Raw genomic sequence first — 13,197 nt, forward strand, 5'->3', positions numbered from 1 at the left:
TTGAAACAGAGCTGTAGGTTGATTATTAGAGGGAAAGTAATTTTCTTCATCTCTAGTAGTGGTAACAAAGGCTTTCAGTAGAAGAAAACTTGTGGAAAAGTTGCTTTTTTCAGAGCAGAGGTAGAGGAGCAGATGCTGCTGGGGGCTGGGAGTCCCACCAGTGAAATCCTTTTGTTTTCATGTGGTGGCTCAGGGATGTGAGCTTGATAAGACATTTGTAAGAGGGGTGCATGTAATTTATTTATCTTCTCCACTCCTCTATTCTACCTCCATTTTTTACCTTGAAATCTTTGCAATCTAAATATTCCCCCTGGGCTGTGGGACATGTCCCCAGCTGTGCTGCAGCCCTGACAGCTCTGACCTGCAGTTTACACTGGCTTTGCACCTGCAGTGCTGAATTCTGGTGGAAAAGATGCTTAAGAGATTCAGGCAAAAGAAGGGTATCAGTTGTATTAAGCAGAATGGGTGATTTTCTCTCTGAAGCATAAGAAGAAAGGTTTTTTTCTCTCTAAGAAGAGAGAGAAAACAGTGTGTGGCACTACATGGGTACCATTTTTAACCCTAAAATCAGAAGAGGACAGTGCAGGATTCTACCAAGCGTACAGATGGCCATGAGTCAAGTAATGCAACTGACATTTGCCTTTTGTTGACATCGCTGTGCAGAGAACACTGCTTTTTTATCTACCATGGTTGCTTAAAGACAAAAATAGCTATTTATATTACAGGGAAAAATTTGAGATACTTTAAAATGGTACTGATATGAGCTGTACAACAGCAAAAAAGTATCGGTGAGATTGGTGCTCTAAGCAAGATGGAGAAAAGAGAGGTGAGATTATTTTTATATTTATCATTCTATTTATCTTTCTAGGTTACAAAACTGTTGCCCCATGCTAAGAACAAATCACCACATCTTCCCTGCGCTGTAGAAGCTCACGGCTGATTTTTCTCCCAGCCGGGTTTCTCTCTGTGGCATTTCTACAGCTACACCACGAGCAGATGTCAGCTCGTAAGGAAGGGCTGCCTGCAGATCAAGTTGCTGCTGCCAGCTCTCGCGAGCTTTGTGTCAGAAACAGTGGATTATAATGTCAGTACTGTCCAATTTACGGGCTTAAAGCAGCAGCTGCACACTGCATTTTCCCCGAAGTATTCAAAGATCCTGACTCTTAAAAACTTTGTAGTTCTTGTAATAGAAGTGGGGTAAGTGATTCTCTATTTACACGTCTCTGTCTGCCAGGGTAATTTACAGTTCAGTTTGATTTGCACGGGGATTGTGATCTTTTAAAATGTTACGCTCTGCCCGTTTATTGCTCTCTTGGGAAAACTCACTCTGCTCTGCAAATGGAACGAGTCAGCAGGCGTGTGGATCAGACCTCGGTCCTATCCAAGGAACCCTGGGCTAAGTAAATTAAGCTGAGCTAGAAATCACTTATTAATTCAACCATCTTTTCTAATCAAATAGTGATTATATAGTCTTGTGTATAGAATTTTGGGCTGGGTAAGGATTTGCAAGGAGAGGAGAGTCACCGAAAGAAATTTTGTATTCTTATTCAGCAAGGGAACACAAGTGTAGTCTGTTTAACTTTTGCTGTCAGGAAACTACTACAGAAATGGCTTTTTAAAGTATGCAAATACATTGTATGATATATCTCTGCTCGGGTAAGGTTGATGAGCTGCAGCAATCTTCTGACCCTTTTATAGTAATCATCAAGTAATGTTTGTTTTGCTCAGTGTGCTTTACGTGATTGAGTTTGTTTTTATGCAGCATTAAAAACCTTACTAAATTGAATATTTCCCATACATTCAAGGTGTAATAATAATAATCCTTTTGCTAATGTTGTTAATATTAACAGAGTAACTTCAGACTAGACAAGTTCTCTCATTCAGTGGTACAAAACTTCTGGTTCTTTCGAGCTTGATCTATTTCAGTCCTTTTTTCTTTAAAATGTCACCTGTTCTTCTGCAGAGCTAATTAAAAAGGTACAGAATTGGGGGTTTCGATAGTTTTTTTCCCCTCCTATAATTCTTGTCTAAAACTTCTTAGGGTCAAAAGTTATGCTTCTGTGTTTTGCAGTGCTCTTGTCCTATTCCTTTTTAATTAACAGCAAAGTGCAGAGGGCAATTAATTTCAATTACTATCTGGATATTAGAAGCTTCAGGAACTATAACGTCTCTTGCTTTTCATAGTGTTTTTTCTGCTTCCTAATGAAAACAGTCTTATTTCTCTTATTATTCTCAGTCTGTTACTGTGATTCAGTCCTGGGTGTGAAGTTAGAAGTGACTGTGTGAAAAAGGAGCGTCAGTGAAACAAGAGACTGTAGAAACTACTCTCTGCTCACAGTACATTGAGTACACACACACCCAGCTAGAGTCCTACTACAAACATTCCTTACAGCCAGCCCCGTGGCCTCACTGACTGTGAGACAGGGTGAAGAGTTTACCCCTAACCTAATCTTTACATATCTTTACTCACCCAAAAATTAAAAGATTTTAGTTCAGGAATGGATGGAACAAAAAATGATGGGCACATAGAGACGGGAGCTAAACATGCAGATCCTGGGGGCTGCTGGAGTGAGCCTCAGCTTACTCAAACTCCTCAGGAGTTTCTAGACCACGTGAGTTGTCCAAATTGACTACTCACATTAGTAAAGTTTAGTACCCACAGGGACATTAGCAGGTTTTTGTAAGTCAAGCTGGAGGCTAAGTGGAGTGTTAGACCAGCTCTGAAGCCTATTAATCCCATTCACCACCTTATGTATTTTTTTAATATTAAAAAAAAAAGAGTGAATATTTATGTTTCTCTAAAATTTATCTATTTTCTCTGTTTTCATGAATGCTAAAAATATTGTCTCTGATGATTCTTCCCTGCTTTTTTGATGCTAACTCAAGGTTAGGAACCTCTTTGAGGAAAAGTCTTCCTTTTCTCCCCCCTGAAATTTCCTAGTTGATGTCCAAGAATACTCGAACAAGCAGAAGAGCTCAGACTAGGCTACAGCTGTAGTTTCCACAGAAATTAGCCTCAGTCCTTTTAAAACCATGAGTGCTTCTCATTAACAAAGAATGGCCTGTTTAAAGTGGCAAGACAGAGCACACGATGTACAACAGGACCACAAGGAAAAATAGAAGGCAGCTTTGTGGAGCATTTTCAAATACGTAAGCCCTAGGAATGGGTTCATGCAGTCTTTTTTCTGACTTTGCACTTTCAAGGGCAAGACAGTGGGGGATTTATAGAATTTGAAAAGGTTGGGTAAACAGGACTGTCGGTATGCTTAAATGTGGTACATAATCAGCATCTTATCAGTGTTAAGATAATGTTAATTATCACTCTGAAAACTTCTCAGGAAGCAAAGGTCATGCTTACATTATTAGGCACAACCTACATTTATTTAAAAATCTTTGCCTCTTTAGCATTTTAATTTTCATTCTAAGTAGTAGAAGTATGACTACTTCTTGTGATGATGATGGTTGTAAAGCTGGTTAAGTTGCTTTAGAGAAAAAAGAACTCGAAAGAAATGTTTTAGTTAGATCTTGGCATACCTCCATATGGAGTTGCCCACAGGAGCTGACAAACTCACAGGCAGTTCAGAGGTCTTTCATGTACTTCACTTGTTAAAGCATCTTCAGATCTTAAGACGTGTCAGTCAGACAGTGAAAGCACCAAGTGTGTTGAATTTTTAGCAATGTCACCTCAGAGGTTGGCTTCACCCAGGCATCTACAGTGACACACACACATAGTTCAAAAGTTAAGCAGACCTGGAAATCCTTGGATTAAAACTTGGCTGCAAGCTCCTTTTCAGTGTTAATGGGATGCATGTTTACTTGTGGAAAAATCTGTGCCTAGTGATATTTGTTATCGTTCTTTACTGATTTGAGAACAAAAATTGCCAGAGTAACCTCTGACAGAATAGTAGCTGGTCAGGCATGGCGTTTTCTGTCACAGACCATAAAACATCACGTTCATCATGCCAGTGGAAATGCAAGCGGTTAAGTCATCTGCTGACTGAAGTAGTCAGAATCTGCTTATATGACTTTACCTTCCCTGGTCTGACTTCAGCTCTACTGTTTTTTTAGTGGCAGTGTTTCTGAAGCACTCTATGAGATACAAAATACTAAACACAGTCTTTGCGACATTACTAACAAGAACGCATGATTAAAGACTGCTGAGCTTTGTGCAGCAGCTCCAGCTTATTTTCAGTGCCCTTGGGATGACCTACACCCTTTTCGACTAAACTAGTTTAGCTCTGGTACTAGTTCATTGCAATACTAATTCTGAATTTCTTTTTTTCTTGTGTTTCAGGCATCATGATGTGGACAAATGGTGCAGGTCCCCATACCAGATTTCTTATGTGGCTTCTTCTCCTGTGTGTGTTCATCAGGAAGGTAGCGCCTGAGGATAATGTCATTGCAACCAAGAAAGGCAGAGTCAGAGGGACAAACCTGCAGGTACTGGGAGGAACTGTGACAGCCTTCCTTGGAATACCTTATGGACAGCCACCCATTGGTAGACTGAGATTTCGAAAACCAGAACCTTGTGAGAAGTGGTCAGATGTTTGGGATGCCACAAAACATGCAAACTCCTGTTACCAGCTTATAGACACGACTTTCCCAGGATTTCCTGGATCAGAGATGTGGAATCCAAAAACTAACCTAAGTGAAGACTGCCTATACCTTAATGTATGGATTCCTTCTCCCAAACCTAAGAATGCGACTGTCATGGTCTGGATATATGGTGGAGGCTTTGAGAGTGGGTCGACTTCCCTACCAGTCTATGATGGCAAGTTTCTGGCCAGAGTAGAGAGAGTCATTGTAGTTTCCATGAACTACAGGACTGGTGCATTAGGATTTTTGGCTCTGCCAGGAAACCAGGATGCTCCTGGAAATGCAGGGTTATTTGATCAAAGATTAGCACTTCAGTGGGTCCAGGAGAACATAGCAGCATTTGGAGGCAATCCAAAAAGTGTGACTATATTTGGAGAGAGCGCTGGCTCAGCTTCTGTCAGCTACCACGTCCTTTCTCCTAAAAGCCATCCTGTATTCACAAGAGCCATCATGCAAAGTGGATCTGCAAACGCCCCCTGGGCTGCAATAACAGCATCTGAAGCCAGAAACAGAACAGTGGCTTTGGCGAAAAAACTCCAGTGTCCCACCAGCGATGAGAATGAGCTAATCCTCTGCCTCCAAGACAAGGACCCAAAGGATATACTGGAGAATGAAATTTTTGCTGTACCATATCACCCTCTTGTAGGCGTATATTTTTGTCCAGTTGTGGACGGTGATTTTCTCACAGACATGCCAGAAACTTTGATTGAGAATGGCCTTTTCAAACAAACACAGCTCTTAGTTGGGGTTAATAAAGATGAAGGATCAGCATTTCTAGCATATGGAGTCCCTGGATTCAGCAAGGATAATGATAGCTTGATCAACAGAACAGAATTTAAAACAGCTTTAACTGTTGCTTTCCCAGAAGCAAACCAACTTGCAATAGAGTCGATCATTTTTCAATACACTGACGGGGAGAATGAGCAAAAGCCAGAATACTACCGTGATGCCATGGATGATGTCGTTGGTGACTACAATATAATATGTCCTGCATTGGAATTCACCAAAAAATTTGCTCAAGTAGGACATAATGCATTCTTTTATTTCTTTGAGCATCGATCCTCCAAGCTCCCTTGGCCGGAGTGGATGGGAGTAATGCATGGTTATGAGATCGAGTTTGTGTTTGGACTGCCCCTAGAAAGAAGAGTGAATTACACTAAAGCTGAAGAAATCCTAAGCCGATCCATGTTGAGATACTGGGCAACTTTTGCAAAAACTGGGTGAGTTTTTACTGCAGCATTTTGATTGATCAGACGCTTGTTTCACACGTGGAAAAACCCAAACAGTTTTGATGGTTGTTTGAAGTGTGATGAGAGTGATGATGAAGGATTAATTGTACAGTTACCCAGAATTCCTGTTTTGGTTCTGCTGAAAACACTGCCTTAGTAAAACAAACTCTTGACACGCAGCTTGTTAGTTGGATAATCCTAAGAATACACTGTGTATCCACCCACAAAAGCAAATACAAAACATTTTTTTTTTTTGCCATGACAGCAGCTGTTACGAAGGAAGTTAATGGTTTCAAGTTTTAGAAATAAAATATTTCACATGCTGGAAAGGACTTCCAGCAGAAGTCTGAGCAAAAAAAAAAAAAAAAAAAAAAAAAGTTTCCCTTAAGTTTCCCTTAAGATGTAATTTGCTCAGTATATGCAGGTGTATAATATTATAATATAGAGGTATATCGTGTTCACATGATGAAGTGATTGGAATTGCAGGATGTTCTTTTCAGAAAGTCTATCTTCCCTTGTGTACCACAAGTACAACCCTGGATTTCACTGCAGCTGGTGACAAACCACTTACTCTTTCCTTTAGTCTTGTCTTTAAGTGCAATGTGTCCTAGCCCGTGTAAGCAGCAAATAAGCATATTTCATTTGCAAGTTTGAAATGGATTAATCCAACCCCTCATTCCAGCTAGTTAGCTGGTGTCCAGGAGGACTGAGGCAGCTTTTGCTCTGCTCTACAGGGTTGTGGGGTTCTCAATGCAATATTCAGTTTGAAATAAAGACATTTCAGTGTGGTGAGAAAATCAGCTGCTACTATGGTCATATACAATTAGTCTCAAGGCTACAAGCCTGATAGGATGGAGAAGTATCTTGCCTTCTCAGAAGCTTGGTTTGTGCTGTGAGAAAATTATAGATATAAAAATCTATACCTCAGAACATAAAACCAAATGCTTCATTTACGCTTTTAAAGTGCTTAACTTAAAATTTTAAATCCTGCATGAATTTTACTTCCATGGTGGACTTTTCCTTTGGTTTGTGAAGGATGTGTAGATTTATAAAGACTGAAATTAACTTTGAAACAGGATCTAGTTATTTTTCTCACTAGCTTAGAAATCAGAGGAGACCACTGTGCTCATTTAGTCCATATAATCTTGTACATAATGCAAAACACACATAGGACTTAAACATTTCCAGTAGTGAAAAATCCAGAACAAATGTTGGTAGGTTGTTCTAAAGCTTAATTACAGTAAAACAGTTGCAATTATAAAAGGAAGTTTTGTGTCTGGTCTGAATTTGCCTGTTCTACTTCTGGGTTTTCCAGGTGCTATATTTTCTTTGATAATTTCTAAGTTTTATATTATGATTTGTGTTCCATATAAAGATAATTCTAAGTTCTGTACAAGTAACCCTTAATCCTTTTTTGTTTATTTTTAAAGAAAAATAGGTTATACTCTTGAAACTATAACCATAATGCTTTTTTTCAAGTCCTTAAATATTAACCATGCATCTTCTCTAAAACTACAATTCATCAACATGTTGTTGGAACTTTCCTTCTTGGAATTAAACACTGTTGTACTCGGAGTCTTAATTGCAGCTGTCATCTATGCCCTCCAGTTCAACCTGATATTCCCCTGTTTACTCCAAGGTAAACTAATAGCTTATTGTTCTGTGCACCCTTGTTTTGACAGATTTGCTCATCATTAGGTGTGATTGATGTTTGCATTGATATGTAGGAATCTTAATTACATTAACAAGTTCTATCCCCTTTATATGTTAGAGCCTGTCATATTTTTTTACCATAAGTGATGATCACATTAAAACTCAGAAAGTGACTATACAGATAACTACGGTCATCAATGCATAATATTTTAATACAGGCTTTATTCTTGCAAAATTTAATCTGTGAGCTCTTCATGCTTCCCTCTTTACTCAGAGCCTGATGAAACCACTGCACATGAATTTGGTGTGAAGGACCGTAGCACAGAGAATAGCATTCATCAGGGGTGTGCAGCCTGGAAGTGAGATGTGTGGATGATTTATCAATGCCAAAAATTGATACATTTTTATTAGATTTGATAGATTCCCAAAATGAAATCTGCACAACAAGGTCAGGTAAAGCTTGGTAACAGTTCCTGCATCAGGAAGACATGCTACGACCTGTTGCTTTGAACTTGATGTCATTAGGCCCTTAGTGGAGAGCAAACTGAGAGAACGCCCCTTATTACATCCTGCAGCTTTACAACCTGTCCTACAGGAGTTTGCAAACAGGATCATATACCAGACGTGCAGATATTTCCATTATATAGAAAAATTTCTTAATAGGAAAAGAGAAATTCAGTTCTATGTTAGAATTTGCAGAACAATATTTACATTTCTTTGAACTGTTGTTTTGCACTGGTTGATAGTTATATATTTATGTCTATGTGTATATAATTTTTGTTTGTTATATATATCAATAACCTGCCATTCAAAATAGAGTTCACTGTCCCCATCCCTGTAGCTGGCTAAAATTAGACAACATAAGGTACACTCAGGTTTAAGTTTATAGAAGACAATCCTGTCATCTAGTCTGATTATCATCCACACTATAATTAGTATATAATTTATAATTAATTATAAAAGCCCAGGATTGAATTTCAAGTGGTTTCCACAGCAAACAGAAAATAATCCCTCCGTCTGCTTCCACCACAAGTATCAAAAACATCACTATTAGGGCAAACAATACAATTGTGTAATTTATGTAACAGTAAAAGATCAGATAAGTATTAATCCATTATGTGACCCCTTCCTCATCATCCAGAACACAGATCCCCAAGGCTCTGTAACAGATTGCTCAAACAGTACAATGAGGGAGGAAATAAGAAAAATTGTTAATAATTCCAAAAGTAATAGAATCATAGAATCATTAAGATTGGAAAAGACCTCTAAGATCATCAAGTCCAACTGCCAAACGAACACTACCATGACCACTAAACCATGTCCCAAAGTGCCACATCTACATGTTTTTTAAATCCCTCAACCAGGGATGGTGACTCCACCACCTCACTGGGCAGCCCAGGCCAGTGCCTCACTACTCTGCCAGGAAAGAAATTCCTCCTAATATCCAATCAAAACCTCCCCAGGTGCAACTTAAGTCCATTTCTTCTCATCCTATTGCTAATTACCTGGGAGAAGAGACCAACCCCCCCCTTACTCCAACCTCCTTTCAGGGAGTTGTAGAGAGGCATAAGGTCTCCACTCAGCCTCCTCTTCTCCAGACTAAACAGTCGCCATTCCCTCAGCCACTCCTCATCATAAATGTTTCCCAGAACCCTCACCAGATTTGTTGCCCTTCTCTGGACCAAATAATAGCTGATTCTTGTCTTTCTGGCACCTATGTGCACAAAGTAAACATTTATAAAGAACAGGGGATGCCCTGTTTTACATAATATTTATAGTAAGCTCTGGCATGATCAAAGGGCAAACATCTGAGGAGAAAATTATTATACCATTGATGTAGCAGATGAGGAGACTATCAGGCAAAAAGATGAAAATCAGAAATATTGTAGAGCACATTTTTTAGTGAGGGCGTTTGACCTAATATTCTAATGTGCAAAAGCACAAGGGAGGGAAGGGCAGGCTGCAGAGGAAAGGATACACGCTAGAGACAACAAAAGCTGAAAGAAATCTGTCTTCTTCTGGTACTTTCTGGTTGGGAGAGACCAAGAAGTAACTCAGCTCACTGCGTACAAAGCTGCGTGTTCCACATCACTGCTGGCACTGCGGCCCACGGCTCCATGTTTCTCACAAGGGGACTTCAAGGCCATACTTTGATCTTACTGATCTCTGGTTTTCATTCTTACATGAGCACTAGGAATAAAAATGGTGATAAGAAAAATCAAAGCCCCAAATGCCCAGTAGGGGCATTTTCTGTTTCTTAGAAATATCTAATGTCATGTAAGAACAAAAGAAAAGACGTTAGGGAGAAAAAAAGGAGTGAATCCTTCAAAAGAATCCAAGAGTAAGTGAAATGCTTGATTTCTATGTTTCTCAGTAAACAAAAGGAGGCAGTCAGCCAGCCTGAGTTTCCCACTCAACTACCAACCCCATCAGTAGCTGATACAGCTTCCCATGTCTCTAGGCACTTGTTATTTCATATTCTTGCTAAAAATAAATGAGTAATAAGTGACCATTTTTACTTTGAAATTAATAGGGATAAACATTTTCTATTTTTGAATACGAAAGGGGAATGTAGATGATTCAGCAGGAGAAGAGAGCAAACATTTCACCTCTGAGGCTTGAAGCTAGATGCTGGCATTAATGCACTAACATTTCTCTTCTGTACCCAAGGGAATAGTGTCACTTTCCTAAAAGTGCCACATATTTACATGGTCTGTAACATCTACAAAGACCCTGATGAAACAGTCTACTTTGACAATAAGTCACTGCTTTTCAGTCATGAGATTCCCTGCAGATTCATTATCCAGAACAGGACTCAGCAGCTTGGGAACCCCTGGGAATTATGGATACCATAACTACTTCTGTTACTGAAGATAAGGACAGGCTGCTCATCACTGTCTGCAGTATTTACTCATAAAAATAATGTTACTTCAAATCACATAGTCTGAGAAGAGTGAAAAAAGAAAGCAAATTACTTCATGGGTCTGACTGTTCAAGCAGTTATTATGGGGTAGCTTGAAGAAAGGACAGACTAGGAGGCCCATAAGATTCCTGGTAGTGATGTTTAGGATCAGTCCTTTGGATTACTTCTGGCTAATAGTAACCCTAATGTCTGTCGATAGACCAGAGGACACTGTTAAGCACCCACCATAAAGCTATGGTTAAGTAGACTGGCAGTGTGGACAAAACCCTCCAGTTATACACCTGCAACATCTCTTCCCCTCAGAAATAGGCTTATGATTTATTTCAAGAGCAGATCTAAGTAATCTGTGGGACAGATGATCTGTTGGAGTCTTGCAAGTGTTACACATGTAGGAAAATACCAGTCTCCCCAGAGCAGTAATATATGAGGTCTACTGGCAGCTGAACGTTTGTATATTCCAATCACCTTTTCACTTTAAAACTGAAGTCAAGGTACAAAGGGAGAAACTGCACAGGTAGGAACATCCTGGCTGAATAGTGTGAAATCAGTCTTGAGGTGGATACTGGTGTCTGTTAATGTGCAGAGAACAATAACTATTATTAAACTGCCATTAAATTCCTGGGATTGGAAGACAAAAGCATCCAGGAGCAACAATTCCTTTCCTATCACTTGAACTCTTCTCGTGTTGTATTATCATTACAATTTTTAATGACTGAACTTTTGGTATCAAGTAAGGTTGACCAAGTATCCTAGCCCTTCCTAGTGCAATTAGCATAACTTAATAAAATACTTGTTTTACATGTATTTGAGCCGTGAAAGAATAACAATTTCATCACACCGTCAAAAAATATCTGTTCTACTAGCAAGGGAACAGAGGCTTATTACTCGTGCTGTCTGAATAAATCAAGTATAATAAAATATTGAGATGTGGGAGAGAGATTCCAAAATCAGTGTTCTTGATTTACACTTTGATTTAAAATTTTTCCATTTACCCTGATCTAGGGCCTCCTCAGCTGATTCTTGCATTTAAGAACATTAGCAGTTGAATATGAACTGTCAGACTTCAAATCATTTAATAAAATTCAAGACATCATCAAAAGTAGACAGGCAAAGAGATGTGGCCAAATTGTATTCAGTAGAAAACCATACAGTGATATCGTATGGAAGGGGTTGGACCAAGCTCAGTATGATTCTGTTTGCATACAAGTAAAGTTGATTTCACCAATATTAAGTTAGTTTTCAGTGGCCTTCTCCCAAAGAGCTTTCCAGTACACTTTATTTTAGATGACAACCATGGTGAAATAATTTAAATTTCTCTTTTTAAACATGTTTAAAATGAATTTCTCTCCTGCACTTTTATAATTCTTCAGAAAACTTTTGAAAAAAAAAAAAACAAAACAAGGGACACTAACAGGTACTATCAATCATAAGGAGCAGAATGCTCTGCTAAATCTAGGAAGATGAAGTTTCATTTATCAATAAAAAAAAAATAAATACGGCATCCCAAATCTTTGTTTGCTAGTGTATGGCTTTTAGGTTACTTTACTCATTAGATTGGGTAGCTGCACTCTTCAGACATGAGTGGCATAAAGCAAGAATGAGACAGAAAAATCAGATGAGAGGAGAACTCAAATAAGAATGTAGTGGAACATACAAAGATAATATTTTTAAGGCTTTGTGAAAAATGTTTCGGATAAAAGGAAACTGGCAAAACTTGTCTCACTGCCAGTTTTACAACTGCTGAAACAAATCTTTGCAGCTTTTTCTATAAAGTGTAGTCTTTGAAATATTTCTTCCTATGTTTTAGGGGAATTTGTGAGGCTTTGATTGTCCCACTAAAGCTCTGAAGCACTTTGCCTGGTTATTACTGCCTTTCCCTGATGTTCTGCTGGTAGACATATAATAAATTTCAGTGCTTTTGTTACCGACTTGTCACAACATGTTTATAGAGAGTCATTTCAGAACAGTGAGAACAAAACCAACAGCCTCATATAGAGTCCAGACAGCAGGTTGAACTGGGGACCTATATACTCTATATACAGAAAGGAATGAATATACATACGGGGGGGAAAGAAAATTAAAAGCTCCAACCACTTTTAACGTTCAAGGACTTCAGCAACTAGGAAGTTTTACATACCACTAAGCCTTTTCATGGTAAGAGATTTACTGTGGGTTGTGTTTCTTCTTGAAAATATTACCAATATTCACAGAGGGACATAGGCAGGTGTCTGGATTGGACCCACTCAGTTGAGACATGGTGCTGGTCCTCATGGGGTTTTCACACATGCTGGAGCTACAGCTCAGTGGTACAATGCAAGGTTTTCCCTGAGGTATCTCACATTTATCTAGAATAAGTACTTTGTCATCTTAAGTAGGAATATGACTGGATCAGGTCAAGAATCCAGAACAAAAGATTGCTTGGTGTAAAGTAAAAGCTGAAGAAGTTTAATGATGTGCGAGAGAGGTTTCTAAACATGCTAAAAGGTACAGAAACAAAAATTTTCCCTCCCCACGTTAGGAAAAAGCAAAGCTTTAACTGTGATCCAGGAGGGGACATGGATTCTCACACTTGCTGTATTTCACTGGAATCACCTCTGAGCCATGAAAAAAAAGTAATGGAAATCAACTATGAACAACAAGAAGTCAAATTTTAGGAAACTTACTCCTCTTTCTCCATCTCCACTTTCATTTTTTTTGGATCTTAAAAATGACTCAGTATATTTCCAGGGTCCCTACATACCATTATATTCAGAAGCAGTAACAGAAAGATCATTTCAGTAACCTGCTTGGAAAGAG

At 38.9% G+C, this 13,197-nt stretch overlaps 1 protein-coding gene across 1 annotated transcript; it reads left to right on the forward strand.

The window, feature by feature from the left end:
- The first annotated feature begins 1,061 nt into the window (after nt 1-1,061).
- Nucleotides 1,062-5,820, forward strand: BCHE (butyrylcholinesterase). The gene is made up of 2 exons (XM_008939574.1): nt 1,062-1,197; nt 4,295-5,820. Exon 2 carries the CDS (start codon nt 4,300-4,302, stop codon nt 5,818-5,820), a length of 1,521 nt encoding a protein of 506 aa, XP_008937822.1. The 5' UTR covers nt 1,062-1,197; nt 4,295-4,299.
- Nucleotides 5,821-13,197: the final 7,377 nt, after the last annotated feature.

This window comes from Merops nubicus, unplaced genomic scaffold (genome assembly GCF_000691845.1).
Source record: "Merops nubicus isolate BGI_N331 unplaced genomic scaffold, ASM69184v1 scaffold11064, whole genome shotgun sequence".
NCBI classification, from domain to species: domain Eukaryota; kingdom Metazoa; phylum Chordata; class Aves; order Coraciiformes; family Meropidae; genus Merops; species Merops nubicus.

Excerpts from the sequence above, each read along its gene's own strand:
- BCHE (XM_008939574.1), top strand. The coding sequence starts at position 4,300 with ATGATGTGGACAAATGGTGCAGGTCCCCATACCAGATTTCTTATGTGG.